Below are 17,790 nucleotides of genomic sequence, written 5' to 3'. Positions count from 1 at the left end.
GGCTGAGATAGGGAACCAACTGCCGGGCCAGCCGTAGGTGGTAAAAGGCTGATCTAGCAGTGGCTGCCACCTGGGCCTCCATTGTCAGTGAAGAGTCCAGGAGCACTCCTAAACTCCTAACCTCCCGCACAGGCACCAAAGGCACCCCGCCGAAGGTCGGGAGAAGGAGCCCCAACTCCCGGCCGGTCCGACACAGGCCCAGGACCTCCGTCTTTGCCGGGTTTAATTTCAGCCGACTCAGCCTGAGCCAACCAGCCACGGCCTGTTATCCACGGCCTGTTATCCTGCAGCCACAGAGAGACTAGGCAGTCAGGGACCAAGGGGAGCCAGTGGGGAGTATGATCCGTTAAACGGCCACCAGTAAGTCAAGAAGAAGAGAGAAGAGATTGGATTTATACCCCGCCCTTCACTACCCAAGTGTGGTGTATTCATTCGGACAATGTATGTATGTGAACTCACTCACTGAATCACCATGTGAAGCTTTCATCCTGGGCTAGGATCCTAATCCCGCAATTGTAATTGGTAGCCCAGGAAGAGCCGACCAATCACCAACAGCCAGTTCCAAGAATGGGAACTATTGTGATTGGACTTTATCCCTGCAACCTCATAGGTTGGTATTTGTATAGTAGGCGTGGCTACATTAGCCAGGAGAGTTTAAAAGTGGAACAGCTTCAATGCTATAGCTGTTCTGGCAATTCATGTTGATCTGTTTGGAGTTGAGTTACGAGTTGCTGAATAAAGCTGATCTTTTGCTGAAATCACTCTCTGACTCTTTGTTAAGTAACCGACTTAACACCAAGGGAGTCTCAGAGCGGCTTACAAACTCCTTTCCCTTCCCCTCCCCACCACAGACACTCTGTGAGGTAGGTGGGGCCGAGAGAGCTCTTGATAGAAACTGCTCTTTTTCAAGAACAGCTCTTATCAGAACTATGGCTTGCCCAAGGTCATCCAGCCAGGTGCAAGTGGAGGAGTGGGGAATCAAACCCGGTTCTCCCAGATTAGAGTCCGCGCACTTAACCACTACACCAGACTGGCTCTCACACCAGATTGGCTCAAGCACATAACAGCTTATTATTGTCAGCAATTGTCTACATTGACTGATCAGCAAGTAATTTTACAGCAAGGCCTCTCTGGGGAGGATATACAGGTTGCCATAATATGTGAATCGAACCTCAAGGTTGCACCTGGCTGGATGAGCTTGGGCAAGCCGTAGTTCTAGCAGAGCTGTTCTTGAAAAAAGAGCAGTTTCTGTCAGAGCTCTCTCAGCCCCACCTACCTCACAGGGTGTCTGTTCTGGGGAGGGGAAGGGAAAAGGTGTTTGTAAGCCGCTCTGCGACACCTTCGGGCGGAGTATAAATCCGATCTCTTCTTCCTCTTCCTTGCACATCCCATGCTAACTGTGCTAGCATTCCTGTGGCAACTGGAACAAATGCAGAGCAAGTGAAGTACAATTAGGCAAGGCATTAGAATGTATTGGGTAGAGGCACTGTGTGATCACTTGCAAAGTCTGAGTTTTGATCCAGAGTTTCAAACGAGCAGTTTAAAAGTACAGACCTATCCTGACCAACAGTGCATGTAGTGTCAAATCCGTGCAGATGGTGGACTTTGGGAGATGAGGGAAGTCCCACAGCATTCCTTCATTGTAACTGCCATTATCAGTAGTGTTTAGTCACTGAGAACAATGGGTAGACCTACAACAAGATAACCACCTCCTCCAGCTGACGTTGAACATATAAAGTTGCCTTTTTCTGAGACAGTATTGTTCAGTGCATGACATACATGTGCTCCACCACTGAGCTGTGGCATTCCCTAAAGCATCCCCCCTCAAAGAATTCTTTGGGAGCTCGTGGGAATACAACAAAACTGGCAGTTCCACACATTGTAATCAGTCTCAGGTTGGATTACGCTTGCCAAGTCCCACTGGGGGGTGGGGAAACCCCTGCTCAATGGTCCCGTTACCCGCCAGCCCGGTTCAAGGCCACTGGGGGAAACCCCACCCCCAAAATGCCAGGAACGTGCAGACGTGCCCGGCGTGATGATGTCACCCGGAGGTAACAACATCACACTGGGCATGTTGCGGGGGGATGCTCTATGATTCGAGGGAAAACTCTATGGTTTTCCCTCGAATCATAGTGGTCCCGCCCTCAACATGACTGACGTGATGACGTCACTTCCAGATGGCATCATTGCGGTGTGCGTGCTTTGTGCACACGCCTAAAACCTCCAGGACGGGGCCCGGGACTCCCCCACTATAAGGTAAATTGCACTTGGCGACCCTAGGTTGGATGCACTCAGACAATCAGTGCTTGCACACCGCAGATTCAGAAATCACAGCTTCTCTGAATCCTACCACAGACATATCAACATAGCACAGAAATCGTGTTCCACAAATGCTGCATGAAAGTATTTCAAGTACTGATCTTTACGTTTGTTCCTGTTTACAGAAACCCTATGTCTGCAAAATTCCAGGCTGCACGAAGAGGTACACAGACCCCAGTTCCCTCAGAAAACACGTGAAGACGGTGCATGGGCCAGAGGCACACGTCACCAAGAAACAGCGCAATGATGTTCACCTGAGACCGCCTCCCCTTAAAGACAATAGTGACAACGAAGCAAGTGCAAAGCAGAGTAGCAAAGCTGCCGAGGAGAGTGCTGAGGCAAACAGCACCACCAGAGGGGTGGAGGACTGTTTACAAGTCAAAACGATAAAGACAGAGAATTCTGTGGTAAGAAAAGCAGTTGCGTTGGAAAGTTGGTGATGCCCTTTAACATCTCAGAGAGCAAATGGAAGGTTGAAAAGCTAACCTTTTCGATTGTGCCATTTACCATTTCTGTACAAACTTTAGGGATGTGAAATGGGATTGTACAGCCTGATCTCATCAGATCTCGGGGGCTAAGCTGGTCCGGTACTTGAATGGGGGACCACCAAAGAAGACTTTGCAGAGGAAGTCAATGGCAAACCACCGCTGCTTAATCATTTGCCTTGAAAACCCTATGGGGTCGCCATTAGTCTGCTGTGACTTGATAGCACTTTACACACACAAACTTTCTATTGAGTGTTAAAATATTTCTTAGAGTTTCATCAAAATAATGTGTTGTTTTCAATGCAACGTTTTTAACATGTTGTTTTCAATGCAACATTTCGAGGCAACATTTTAAAGAAGAATTTGTCCCCTCAGTGCTCATACTCCTCTTTCTCATAGTCACAGGCCATTGTCAGTTCAACAGGGAGCCTTTCAGGGTTCAGGCTGGTTTAGAAGAATTAGATGCCTGATCCAGTATATGGGCTGCTATTTGACCAACCCCACCACGGATAACCATGTGAGCATGAACAACAATGATGCAGCCTTATACCAAGTCAATTAATCTGTCTTCCTTTCCTAATTGACTGGATCCCTCCAAGGCAATGGAAAGATGGCCTTTCTCAAAGATAATGCCTGAGATCATTTCAACTGGAGATGCAAGGGATTGTATCTGGGACCTTGTATGTACAAAGCATGCCCTCTTCTACTGAGCCACAATGCTCCCTCTAAGCTGTGGAGTCTTATGAGCAAAAATTCTACTTTGTGAGCTACTGGTATTAAAGTTGTGAGCAAGCAATGTGGCTGCTGTATAAACTAGTTTCCTCTGGAGCCATCCTTCCTGAGCGAAAACAAAAATCTGTGCGCTGGAAGCTAAAAAGCTGTGAGCTAGCTCACACTCACTCAGCTTAGAGGGAACACCAGCCACAACCCCTCCCTATGAATAGTCATACTCAGCATTTATATAGTGCTTTAGACTATTCAGACTGTTTCATATATCTGGGCTATAGTAAATCACAGTAAATCACAGTTTATAAAATCATAACTTGACGAATAACTGGTTTAGTGTGCTGTCTGAATGCAGGGTACTCAATACACTATGTTTGTTGGTGGATGCTATACTGGGGCTGAGTTCAGACTGGCAGTTTGGCACGTTTCACAAACGGATTAAAGGGGCCGGTTCACACAGCCACAGCTATCAGGCGTTCCCCAGCTATACTCACCCCATCCTGTGACGATTCCCTACCGCATTAAACAAGCACCAGGTGAAAGCCGGAGCAAACCCTGGAGGGGGCGTTAATCCCGCTTCCCGGAAGTGTGCACGCTAAAACCCGCAAACAAGCCGCATTGCTGCGGTGTTGCGCCTATGCATAGGCGCATGTCGCCAGAGTGGAGAAAAAGCCACTTACAGCTGTGCCTCCGTCAGGGGCAGGCCAACAGTGCGAACGCTCCCTTGTTCCTCCTCCCCGGTATGCTCCCGCATCAGTAGGTGCAGTGCGACCGGGAATCCCCAGCACAACTTGGTCCGAGTCTTTTTGCCCCACCTCCTCGTGCTTCATACTGCCAGTCTGAACTCAGCCTGGGATTCTCAGCCATGACCTGTAGATTGTTAACTGGGTTTGATGCGATTTCTGAATGCACAAATCCCAGTTTGCACAGTAGTGCTTCTCCTCCTGACTTCCTTCATGCAGAGAGGGAAGCATAGAGTAACCAAAAAACCCCTTGTAGTTCTAGCTGAAATTCAGTTATAGATGATACTTTCTAAGGGCATTTCTTCTCCCAGGACCCTTTTTGTAGAAAAAGCCCAGCAGAAACTCATTAGCATAATAGGTCACACCCAACAGCAGAAACTCATTAGCATATTAGGCCACACCTCTGTCACCACAGCTCATTAGCACATTAGGCCGCACCCCCATGTTACCAGAAGTTAGGTCATCCAGCCACACCCACCTTTTGCGCCTTATTCTGTTTACCTTGTTTGTTGTCAAAACCCAGGGGCTTTTTTGTAGCAGGAACTCCTTTGCATGTTAGGCCACACACCCCTAACGTAGCCAATCCTAATGGGTTTCTGCTGTTGGGTGTGGCCTATTATGCTAATGAGTTCCTGCTGGGCGTGGCCAACTTGGGAGCCAGCCGGAACTCCGTTCCTGTGCGTTCCTGCCCAAAAATAGCCCTGCCTTCTCCCCTTCCCTGACTCCTGTACACACACACACACACACACACACACAACCCTTCATGCTAGTGGGATGCTAGCTTTGGACCTCAAAGGCTTATACCCTGAAATCGGGTTGGTCTCTAAGGTGCTACTGGACTTGAATCGAGCTGCTCCCTGCTAGTGATGATTCATCCTCTTTTGAAGGGAATTGTAAAGGCGGAGAAAGACCAAAGGGGAGAGAGGGGCTGGAAAAGGTCTGTTTTGTTTCTGTTCAGGGGGTGCACTGAAGTAGCGAGGCAGAAAGGGAGGGCAAGAGCTGATGATCAGGAAGAGAGGAAGAAGGGTAGATGCTTGAAAAGCATTTATTGAAAAGTTCGGGATTTCGGCGAAGCAGGTTGAAAGAAAGGGAAGTGGTAGTGAGGCTGAGGAAATGTCGCCAAGAGCAAGGAGGAAGAGGAGGCACGGTTTGCTCTTGGTGTCTTCCGAGGATGGGGAAAGCCTAGGAAGTGGGCGATAAGAGGACGATGTTTTATGGTTGCTCCACAAAAAGATAAAAAAGCGGAAGATTTGGAAGCCGAATTGGAGAAAAAACCTCTATGTGGATGTAGCCTTAGCAGGAGGAGGTGCATGAAATGTACTCCAGATATTTAAATAGTAGTTTAAACCAGGGCTCTTTTTGTAGAAAAAGCCCAGCAGGAACTCATTAGCATAATAGGCCACACCCAACAGCAGGAACTCATTAGCATATTAGGCCACAACCCTGACAGCACAGCTCATTAGCACATTAGGCCGCACCCCCATGTTACCAGAAGTTAGGTCATCCAGCCACACCCACCTTTTGCTTCTTATTCTGTTTACCTTGTCTGTTGTCAAAGTTCCAGGGCTTTTTTTGTAGCAGGGACTCCTTTGCATGTTAGGCCACACACCCCTAATGTAGCCAATCCTAATGAGTTTCTGCTGTTGGGTGTGGCCTATTATGCTAATGAGTTCCTGCTGGGCGTGGCCAACTCGGGAGCCAGCCGGAACTCCGTTCCTGTGCGTTCCTGCAGGGGGCGGGGCTTCGTCATGTGCCCCGCCCCCCGTACCTCACCCGGGGGAACTGTGATCCCCGCGATCCCCCCCGAAATGACCTCTGCTTCAGAGTGCTTTGAGGCAGCGAATGCATTTTCTACTGGGCAGAAGGCACAGGGAAACAAGGCTTGTTTTATAAATAATATTGTAGGAGGTGGAAGCAATATCATATAGAATGGTGTCACTTCATAGATGTGCTGTTGCCATCCTAATCATGGGGAGCTGATCTCTGCCAGCTGGAGATCAGTTGTGAAAGTGGGAGATCTCCAGGCCCCACCTGGAGGCTGGCAGCCCTAGCACATGTTTTTACCTATGTGAATTGCCCTCTAGTCATGCTCATTGCCCAGGCAACCAAAATGGTGGCCCAAGTCTCACCACAAGAATGAATTGCACAAGAGCTGAGGAATTCCTATAAAGCGTGTGCAGCTTGCTGCCTTTAAAAACAAAAAAAAAGAGCCTGAGAGGATAGACAAGGAGTCTTCGTTGCCTCAGCTCCCAAGTAGGGCAACAGCAAAGGGCCTGAGGCAACGCAGAAGCAGTCGCGAGTGGCCTCAGGTAGCACCTCGGAATGAGCCGAGGCTACTGCTGGGCTCCTGCCCACCCAAAGGCCAATTCCTAATCTGTACTCAGCTGAAATCTACTGAGGCCAAAGCTCCCCCTGAGGGATATTCTTGTGTCATGGATGTTGCGGGTCTGTCTTTATTTCTGCACCTCTCCCTTGTTCCTTGTTCCATTCATTCCATCCGCCCTTTCCCTCGGTGCTGTCTGTGCTCTAATAACCTGTTCTTTCTCCTCTCTCTTAACTTCCTCTGTTGTACTTCACAAGGACAGTCGGTACTAAGGTGAGCAAATACCCTGTCTTTGTCAGAGTTCCTGTGCCTTGTCCTCTTTGTGTGGCTGAACGAAAGTGTGTATGTGGACACGTGCATGTTTTCTGCAGGTGCCAAGAACGTGCAAGATAAAATAGACGTGGCCGAACAGAGCTTGGTCTAAGCATTCACAATCCTTTCGCTTTCATATTTTACATTTTGGCGCACGCGCACGCACACAGCAACTCCTTTTATGGACAACCTTCCTCTCATCCTCTCGCCTACAGAATTCATTTTCAGGTGGCAGTCCCGTCCCAGCCTACTCAGATGGAAATAGGAATAGAACTGGATTTAGGCTGCACATTTCCTTCAGAGCAGGGGTCGTTTCGTAGAAAAAGAGCTAGGGGAACTCATTAGCATGACTCATTAGCATATGCCACACCCCCTGACATCACCGGAAGTGTGTCATAAGGCCACACCCCCTGACATCACCGGAAGTGTGTCATAAGGCCACACCCCCCGCCCCCAACGGTCCCGGACAGTGTCGCCGGCCTTGCAGCTCCACTGCCGAGCCCCATGAGGGGCCCGGCGGTGGACCTGCAAGGCCGGCGGGAGTGCAAGGAAGCCCTGCGAAGGCCCTCCCTGGCCCCAGGCAGGCAGAGGTGGGGAGAGGCAGGGAGGAAGCAACTTACCCTCCCTCTTCTGCCTCCTCCTGGCTGAATGAGGGCCAGAAGCGGGGCAGATGGAAGCAGGGGGCGGGGCTTCGTCATGTGCCCCGCCCCCCCGTACCTCACCCGGGGGAACTGCGATCCCCCGCGATCCCCTTGAAATGACCTCTGCTTCAGAGTGCTTTGAGGCAGCGAATGCATTTTCTACTGGGCAGAAGGCACAGGGAAACAAGGCTTGTTTTATAAATAATATTGTAGGAGGTGGAAGCAATATCATATAGAATGGTGTCACTTCATAGATGTGCTGTTGCCATCCTAATCATTCTTCTTTGTTCTGCTGTCATTAGTTCCATGTATGACTACAGCAGTGCTATGCTCCATTCAAAGTAACTCTTCTGCACATGGCACTGCCACTATTCCTTTTTTCAGTCTCTCTCCTCCTCCTATTGCTGTAGGTAAGAAAGCATAGGCTTTCCTACCACCCATAAGCAGCCATTTGACTTTGCCCACAAGGAAGGCTTTTGCTGGAGGACAATGGACAGAATCCCCCATTCAGTCCTATGGACCTGTGGTGTTCTGGAGGAGCCTTTAAATCAAGGGTTATCTGGCATTCCAACATTATCACCCTCTAGATTACCATGAACCATCATAGATTACCATCCCAGGGCCCTGACAGCTAAGAGCTCTGCCTTTGAGCCTGCAGAGAATATTTAACCTCTATTACATATAAATTGCTTAATGTGAAATGCAATTCCTAATGCAATTCCTAATAAGAAAACATTTACCAAACCTAAGGCTGCAAATCATGCCCTTATCTGCCTATAAACACTGTCAGCCAAGCATGTTAGGGTCCTTTGAACCACAGGAAAGACACTGGGTCAGGCTTGATTCTGCTGCAGATAGCGTTGGGAGGGCAGGTTATGTTCTAGGTTTATCTTCAAGAAGCATCAACAGCTTAAGCTTCTCAACTGGACATACAATTCCCTTTGCAAACAGAAAAGAAATTTCCTCCTCAAGGCTTTTAGCTCCATTTACTTACCAATGCTTGAAAAAGTCATAAAAATTACATTAATCACTTATATCACTTGTCTTACAGGGGGAAAATGTGTCTGTTCCACAGTACTGTCACACTTGTGGGCAATAATGGCCACATTGCCTTTATCACGTAATCATGGTTTGTTCATACAGTGAATAGCTCTGACTTAAATCTAATTTGATTTAAATTGGAATTACTATTAGGGACGGGTGTACACGTTGTATATCCTGAGCAGAATAAATAATCGAAAAATACCTTATTGATATTTTTCGGGTATTTATTCAGCTGAATACAGACCTGAGATCTGTATTCAGCTACCGAAGTAACCCCACCCAAATAAAAGTTGATATTAGAGAGAGACAGAAGGAAAGGGGTTTAAACTTTAAATTCCTCTCTATCCCCTCCCTAGAGTCAGGCCGCAAGTGCGATGTGACTCCACAGAGAAGGGAAGAGGTTCAAACTTTAAACCCCTTCCCCTCTCGCTGGAGTTGTGCCACAGCTGCAGCCCAACTCCAGTTTAAACTCCTTTCCATCCCCTCTCCCACCTGGGTCTGTGCAGCAGGGAGGGAGAGCCCTCCCTGGGCGCACACAGATCCTGGAGCTAGCTTCTTCTTCAGGGTGGTTTTTAAACCACCCCACAGAAGAAGCCAGCCCTGCCAGCTCAACCTGTGTGGCCAGGGAGGGAGAGCCCTCCCTGTCTGCACAAGATTCCATCACCACCCCACAGAAGAAGCCTTGCCAGGCAGCCGGGTCTGTACAGGTGACGAGGGCTCTTCAGAGTGTGTGGGGGGGAGCAAAGCAGAGAGGGGTTAAAGACTTCCTTCCTGGGAGGAAGTCTTAAACCCCTCTGCTTCCCTTCTCTTCCTGACATGTGTCACAGCCATGGGGTGACTCAGGGAGAGAAGGGAAGGTACGGAGAGCCGAATAAATTCGGCAATACCGATTATTTCCCAAATCCCAATATCAATATGAATATTGGTATTTATTTATTTAGGTTTATATTCCGCTCTCCCCACGAAGAGCTCAGAGTGGATCACGTCATAAGTGGATAAAAACATACATTAATAAATATATAGCAATATTTAAAACAATTAAATAACATAATTTAAAAACAACTAACAGTGTATAACCACAAACACAATTTCAGCTGGAGTGATTGGATCCAGAGAGTTTCTTAATCTGGGTTGAATTATGATGACAGGCTTCAGTGAGGGAGGCCAGCTTCATTGGACTCCCTATGCCTCAGCCAAAGGCCTGGCAGAGCAGTTCTGTCTTACAGGCCCTGCGGAATGATAATAAGTCCTGCAGGGCCCTGATTGCAAGTGGGAGCTTGTTCCACCAGCCTGGGGCCAGGGCCAAAAAAGCCCTCGCCCTGGTCAAGGCTAGACAGATGTCCCTCAGGTTGGGGGCCACCAGTAGGTGTTGTTCAGTCGAGCACAAGGCTCTCCGGGGCACATATGGGGAGAGGCAGTCCTGCAGGTATGTTGGTCCCTGGCCGTGCAAAGCTTTGAAGGTCAAAACCAGTACCTTGAAGCAGATCTAGTACTTAATCGGTAGCCAGTGCAAATGGCGTGCCACTGGCTGGATAGTACTTAATCGGTAGCCAGTGCAAATGGCTGGACGTGTACCCGCACAGGTGACACAGTCAGCAAGCATGCCACTGCATTTTGCACCAGCTGGAGTTTCCAGATGAGTCGCAAGGGCAAGCCCACATAGAGTGAGTTAAAGTAATCAAACCGGGAAGTGATCACTGCATGGGTCACTCTAGCTAAGTCCTAGGGGGAGACATAGGGAGCCAGCTCCCTGATCTGCCGAATATGATAAAAGGCAGACCTGGCAACTGTGGTGACCTTGGGCCTCCATACTAAACAAGGCATCCAGGATCACCCCCAGACTCCTCACTTTCTGGGCTGGCAGAAGTGGTGTGCCATCCAAGGCAGGCAGCCTGATTCCTGACTCAACTCCCCCCTGGCTCTGGTACAGGACCTCTATCTTTGTTGGATTAAGTTTCAGCCAGCTCTGCTGCAACCATCCAGCCATGGCCCCCGGTGCCCTGGGCGGAATCTGGGCAGCTGTCCAGCAACAGATAGAGCTAGGTGTCACCCACATATTGGTGGCAACCCAGCCCAACCCCCCAGACCAACTGGGCGAGGGGGCACATATAGATGTTAAACAACATTGGCAAGACGATTGCCCCCTGTGGTACTCCACATTCAAGTGGGTATCGCTGAGAGATCTCCTCGCCAAGTGCCACTCTCTGTCCCCAGCCGCGGAGAAAAGAGGAAAACCATTGTAGGGCCATCCCCTGAACTCCTATATTGGCTTGGCAATGGATCATAAGATGGTAATTGACCATGCTGAACACCACTCTCAGATCTAAAAGTAACAGCAGCGCTGACCCACCCCAATCCATGTGTCTCTGGAGGTCATCTTTGAGGGCGACTAGCACTGTCTCCATCCCATGGCCAGGGCAGAAACTGGACTGGGACAGATTGAGGATGGATGCATCATCCAGGAAAACCTGGAGCTTTTCTTCCACTGCCCTCTCAACTTCCTTTCCCAGAAATGAAAGATTTCAGACTGGGCAGTTTTTGGCTAGGACCGTGTTGGTTTCTTCAAGAGTGGATGAACCATTGCCTCCTTCATCCCTACTGGGAACATCCTAGAAGAAAGGGACAAGTTGATAATTTCTCCCAGGTGAACCCAGATGCCATCTCCACAGGCTTTCACCAGCCAGGAAGGGCATGGGTCAAGGAGGCAAGTGGTTAGCCTCACAAGCTGCCAATATAGCAATATTTTTTGAGTTTGGTATACCCAAACCCCAAAAATACTGATTTTTTTAAATTAGTATGAAATAGATTTTAAACATTTTCTGTAGCTCTAAATATATTAATGTAAAGATTGTTGATTTAAACTGTGGTTGTGAGTTTTTCCCTCAATTTTATTTAACTTTTTAAAACTAATGTTTAAAATATTAAAATTGTGACCAAACCTACTCCGATCTACATGGCCCCTTGTCTCCACCAATAAGCAAATGGAGATACTTCATCTACTAGGGTCGTCCTTGTACCTTCAAAGGAGGGGGACAAGGAACGTTCCTAGTGAAACATAATCCAGTTCTGTGTGGGCTTTTTTTTCTTTAAGTAAATTGCAGCGGTCAGCGAAAACCGCTTGCCTCTTTTTGTCTTCCATCTTCTGAAACAACTCTTGTTTTCCCATCATGTGAACATTATTTGTGCTGTTTTGATGCTGTTCCTCTCTCAGTACCATTTACTTCCATCTTCTTTGCCCCCATGTCCCACACTGGCCTTTAACCTGATTGGCTGTGCCAGCTCATGTGATCTGTGTCAATGGTGGATCACAATACCGTGTCTGATGTGATGATGCAATTGGAAGACACTAAACAACAACTTTATTTTAATCACCATAACTAATTAGATTAAACAGTAGTATGAGGCGATGAGGAAGTGTGGTTGCAGAAAAAGAAGAAAACAATGTGGGTGCGGGTGCAGAAAAACAGTGTCATGAAGAATCAATCACCGGGGAACAAAAAGGCAGTAAACATCCCCCCAAAAAATCAAACGTTCTGACAAGTTATACATACATTTATTTATTTATTTATTTATTTATTTATTGTAAGTTTGCTGCACCAAAGGCACTGGTTTTGAGATGAGTGTTGAAATTAAAAATGAGTACATCTGATACAGGGAGAGACATCTCAAATTCATTAAGACTTCCTCCTTTTTCTTTGTTTTGCAAAGATGTATCAGTCCAGTCCTGGTGGCCAGTCATCATGCAGCAGTGAACCATCACCACTTGGGAGCACCAACAACAATGACAGTGGAGTAGAAATGAACATACACAGTGGAGGAAGTCTGGGAGACCTGACCGCATTGGAAGATGGCACTCCTGTTGTGGACTCGACAGTTTCATCAGGAAACGCGACAGTCAGTCTTCAGCTAAGGAAACACATGACAACAACGCAACGCCTTGAGCAGCTCAAGAAAGAGAAACTCAGGACGGTGAAGGATTCTTGCTCATGGTCAAATCCAGCACCTCAAATGAGAAACACCAAGCTGCCTCCCATCCCAGGCAATGGTAGGTCTGGCTGTGGTTGGTTGTTTGAACTATTGCACAGTAATCTATTGGGTATCTTTTCTCCCTGCTTGAAAATGGGTGGGTGGGTTGAGCTGGAATCCAATTCTGAAACCTGGATGTCCTCAGCATGCACACCAACTTTTATTACTCTTCTCTCATACATAAGAACATAAGAGAAGCCAATGTTGGATTAGGCCAATGGCCCATCCAGTCCAACACTCTGTCACACAGTGGCCAAAAATACTAGGTGCTATCAGGAGGTCCGGCAGTGGAGCCAGGACACTAGAAACCCTCCCACTGTTGCCCCCCCAAGCACCAAGAATGCAGAGGATCACTTGCCCCAGAGTCCCTATCTATACCTTGTCTTGAAGCCAGATATCATGTTGCAGTATATTGTATTTCTTTCCTGATGTCCTTGAGAACAGGTGTGGTCAAGATTGGACTCAGATTTGGAACAAAAGAGTGTTGTTACAAATACATACACCGACATGTATTCAGGTATCCCACTCTTCAAGGCAAGTGGTGTACTGCAATGCGTTGTAGATCTCTCCTGTTCTCCTTGAAAAGAGGTGGTGGGGTTCATACTTAAAATAATAAAAATTCAGAATAATAACTTTCATTGCAATATCTCAGCCTTTAAGAGAGAGATCACTTGGCATTAAATTTTACAGCTTTCCTGTGCCCTTGAAAATGGTGTGGGAGTCCAGCTAGTGTTTTGCCTTAAAAAGCGGAATGGTGTCCGGAATGTGTATACTGAATTTCACTCCAATACTTCAATATCCAATGAAGTTACAAACAAACAAGCAGAGAAATAAATCAAACACCAGTTAAGTTAAACCAAGGGCTTTGCATTAAGAACATAAGAGAAGCTAATGTTGGATCAGGCCAACGGCCCATCCAGTCCAACACTCTGTCACACAGTGGCCAAAAATACCAGGTGCCATCAGGAGGTCCAGCAGTGGGGCCAGGACATTAGAAGCCCTCCCACTGTTGCCCCCCCCCCCAAGCACCAAGAATACAGAGCATCACTTGCCCCGGAGTCCCTATCTATACCTTGTGGCTAATAGCCACCGATGGACCTCTGCTTATCTAATTCCCTCTTGAAGCTGTCCATGCTTGTAGCATTACTCAGCCAATGATGAACAACAAGTGTAAATAAATCTATGGAGGGAAGGGAACTATTGAACTAAAATCCGGGATTGTGTGTGGGAAAAGAACTGTTGCTCCTGTCCTGCTCCACTGGGAAACTGGCTCTGAAAGAATTGTCTCCTTCTTCCTAACAAATCTTCTTCCTCCATCCTTCCTTCTCATTCTACCGTGCCCTAGGCGTATGATAGATCTTTGTGGGAGTTTTTCCAGATATTTTTCTGGGTTAATTTACAAATTCAGGAAGGGTGGATCTCATGGGACCACTGATATCAATTGGATAAAGGCAGTTCAGATGAATCGCCACGTATGACAATTATCTCTGTGAAGAAAAAGACCCCTCTTGTTGAGTCTTTGAGATCCTTCTTCGTGGCTGATCAGTTGTACTGGCTGGGAGAAATCATTATGTCCATCAAAGGTTTCATTCTGCTACAATCTGATCCCAAGAAATTTCCCTTGGCTATTTCAATGCCAGTTAAAAGTGTGGGTCTACCGCAGTCAGTTTATTGCTTTTCACAACCTTGTTCTTTTATGCCCCATGTTGTATTCTTCTCTAAACTGGGCAGATTATAGGGTTTTCTCATGAGACTTGGAAGTGGGATAATAGTACCATCTTCACCTGTGGCCTGCGACCCATTTTTCACTCTCCTACAATGGTACAACGAGCTGCGGTGGTTCAAGTGGTTAAGATGCTGAACTGCAGGCTGGAAGGTCAGTAGTTCAGCAGTTCGAGACCCGAGTGCTGCATGGCGGATTGAGCTCCCGTCTCTGGTCCCAGCTCCTGCCAACCTAGCAGTTCGAAAGCAAGAAATTGCAAGTAGATAAATAGGGACCGCTGCGGTGGGAAGGTAACAGCGTTCCGTGTGCCTCGGCGTCTAGTCATGCCGGCCACATGACCACGGAAACGTCTTCGGACAGCGCTGGCTGTTCGGCTTGGAAACGGAGATGCGCACCACAACCCTAGAGTCAGATTCGACTGGCTTTCGAGCAAGGGAAACCTTTAGCTTTACCTTACCATGATAAAACCCCACAAGCCCAGTTGGACAGCTGAACAAAAGTAAAGTATGTGTACACTATGTCCAATCTCACTTCTATCTTAACACTTCTTAAAGACTATTGCCTGGCTCCAGTTTGTGGGAAGCAGCACTGCCAACAGCCTAAATATGTTGTACTTGAAAAAAGCCATAGAGGGCTAATAACACAGAGAGATGTGGGAATGAGAAAGGGTAGAAAAGAGAATGCATTCAGGGGGGAGAAGTCTGTGAAAGGGGGTTGCCTTTTTGCCACCGCCAACTAAGAGCCCACTCTCTTTTCTTCATTCAGGCTATCCACTGGACAACACGGGTGGATCTTCTGCAGCATTGCCTAACCCAAGAATAACGGACTTGTCCACCAACGAGCTTACAATGTTGAATCAACTAACTGAACGTCGTGATAGCTCAACCAGCACCATCAGCTCTACCTACACAGTCAGTCGCAGGTCATCGGGGATATCCCCTTATTTCTCCAGTCGCCGTTCCAGTGAAGCATCACAATTTGGAAACCGTCCGAACAACACAAGTTCTGCTGACTCCTACGACCCAATTTCCACAGATGCATCACGCCGATCGAGTGATGCCAGCCAGTGCAGTGGGATCCAAGGTCTTCTGCACCTTACACCAGCTCAGCACTACAGGCTAAAAGCTAAGTATGCGGCAGCCACGGGTGGCCCTCCACCCACACCATTGCCTAATATGGAAAGAATGAGTCTAAAGAACAAAATCTCCCTTCTTGATGGGTCAGAGCCTACTTTGCCTTCATTTCGCCACCTTCCTGGTCCAAGGCGTTGTAGTGACGGTAACCCTTATGGGTATGGAGCACCAGCTGCCTTCCCTCATGAAGTGGTAGGCAATAATGCAAGGCGTGCAAGTGATCCTGTAAGGAGACCGCCTGGAGACCCTACTTCCCTTCCTAGAGTCCATCGTTTCAATAGCACCAACAACATGAATCCTCTTCACCCTCCATTGGACAGAAGGAACTTCAACCTTTCAGGCTATACACGTTCAGACGGAAGCCTCACCAGGCACATGTATTCCCCAAGGCCACCAAGTATTAGTGAGAATATTGCCATGGAAGCAATGTCTGGTGAGACTGATGGTTCTGTTGGAGATGATGATATAGTACTACCTGACGACGTAGTGCAATATATCAAATCACAAAACAATGGGATGGCTGGAGAAAACTCTTCTATAGGGTATGGCAATGAGATGCAGAGCTTCCAGGTGAATGCAAAAGGACAACAGAACAGCATGCTAAACCAATGTAGAATGGCTGTCTCAGATGTGAGTATGAATCATTCCGATCCAGTGATGGGTGGGTGTCAAATAAACTTTGGTATGTCCTCCAATATGTGTAAAAACAACATGCCTGTCCAATGGAATGAGGTTAGCTCAGGTACTGTTGATGCAACCTCTGCTCAAGCAAAGCAACAGTTTTCACCGCGGAACTTGGGTGTAGTCCATCAGAAGCACAACTTCAGCCAGTATCACAGCTTCAACCACCAGCAGACACAGATGGCTCAAAACATGGATGCAAACCTGCAGCAGTTTATGCACAAGAATGCCGGCATGGATGGACAAAAGTTAAACTGCATGCACTTAAAGCAGCAACAGGCAAATCTAAATCCTAATAACAATCCAGATTTGAACTCACACCAAGGGTATAGCCAGGCTCATCAAATGCTGAGCCCAAACACAATGAGCAGCGATCTCAAACAGTTTTCCCCTTCCTGTAACAACATAATAATGAAGACTGCATGCCATGTTCATCCTCAGCCAATGGATGCTATGGCTGATACAAATTTGGTAGTCAGTGGCAGCAGAGAATGCACAATGCACAATCAGGTAATACAGGAACCAGGGCAACAGCAGAGCTTTTCATCTCAGCCAACACACATGAACCTCTCAGTGGCACAGGAAGTGTTCCATCAGCCTTCTGCACTGATGACCTCAAATCAGACAAATTTTGAGCCACAACAGGATATGATAGGTAGATTTGAACACAGCTTCCCTTCTGGTGTAGTACAGCCTCATCCTCCATCTAATCCCAGTCCAGCAAACAGATACCGAGGGATACGTGCTATGCAACAGTTGGGTTACATGAGAACACCTCACCCGTTTACTGATGTAAGTCCAGGGCAGGATAAGGCAGAGACCACCCCTAAGAGAATAAATGGCGTGGCCTCATCTCAGCCTCAGCCTTGCAACAGTGATATGAGAGAAAGCCATTTAATGCACTATTACGGTCAAATACACATGTATGAACACAATGGAAATGTTAATAACCATGAAGACTGTAGTGTACGACAGCAGCAGTGTGCATTAAATGTCAAGCCAGCCACCATGCCCTCTCCTGGAGCTAATCAAGTTTCGAGCACTGTGGACTCACAGGTTCTGGAGCCTCCTCAGATAGATTTTGATGTCATCATGGATGATGGTGACCATTCAAGCCTGATGTCAGGGACCCTGAGTCCGAGCGTTCTGCAGAACCTCTCCCAGAACTCTTCGCGCCTTACAACTCCCCGAAACTCTCTGACACTGCCATCGATCCCAGCTGGAGTTAGCAATATGGCAATCGGGGACATGAGCTCTATGTTGACCACCTTGGCAGAAGAGAGTAAATTTCTTAACATGATGTCTTAATGCTTAAAGCACAACTGTCTAGAATTATCCCAGAGATTACATGCTAAGCAATTTGATGAATGTGCTGTTCTTTAAAAAGAAAGAAATCCATAGAGTAGATTTTTTTTTACAAGTATTAAATACATTAAAGGGATTCCAAGTAAGAAAAAAAGTCTTTGTACAAACATGTATAAACTGTATAAAAGAAGCACTGAACGGATGCACCTCTCTCTAGTATTATTTTTGTGCTTGTTTTTCAGCGTGCTCAAAAAATACCACCACGGTACTAGAACATACCTCTCGAGTGTCCCTTTTCATAAAAGACAGGCCACATTTGACATCATTTT

At 47.3% G+C, this 17,790-nt stretch overlaps 1 protein-coding gene across 1 annotated transcript in view; it reads left to right on the top strand.

Annotated features, from left to right (window-relative positions):
• Window positions 1-17,491, top strand: part of GLI2 (GLI family zinc finger 2) — a 72,291-nt gene extending 54,800 nt beyond the window's left edge. Inside the window, exons 9-12 of the mRNA XM_015417783.1 lie at window positions 2,445-2,726; window positions 12,302-12,653; window positions 15,108-16,627; window positions 16,694-17,491. Of these exons, the coding sequence (XP_015273269.1) occupies window positions 2,445-2,726; window positions 12,302-12,653; window positions 15,108-16,627; window positions 16,694-17,464 (2,925 nt within the window). The 3' untranslated portion in view covers window positions 17,465-17,491. The remainder of the gene's footprint in view (window positions 1-2,444; window positions 2,727-12,301; window positions 12,654-15,107; window positions 16,628-16,693) is intronic.
• Window positions 17,492-17,790: the final 299 nt, after the last annotated feature.

Source organism: Gekko japonicus, unplaced genomic scaffold (assembly GCF_001447785.1).
Source record: "Gekko japonicus isolate JY-2015 unplaced genomic scaffold, Gekko_japonicus_V1.1 scaffold221, whole genome shotgun sequence".
In the NCBI taxonomy this organism is placed as follows: Eukaryota; Metazoa; Chordata; class Lepidosauria; order Squamata; family Gekkonidae; genus Gekko; species Gekko japonicus.
The sequence above is the reverse complement of the archived record's forward strand: the minus strand, read 5'-3'. Positions and strand labels throughout refer to the sequence as shown.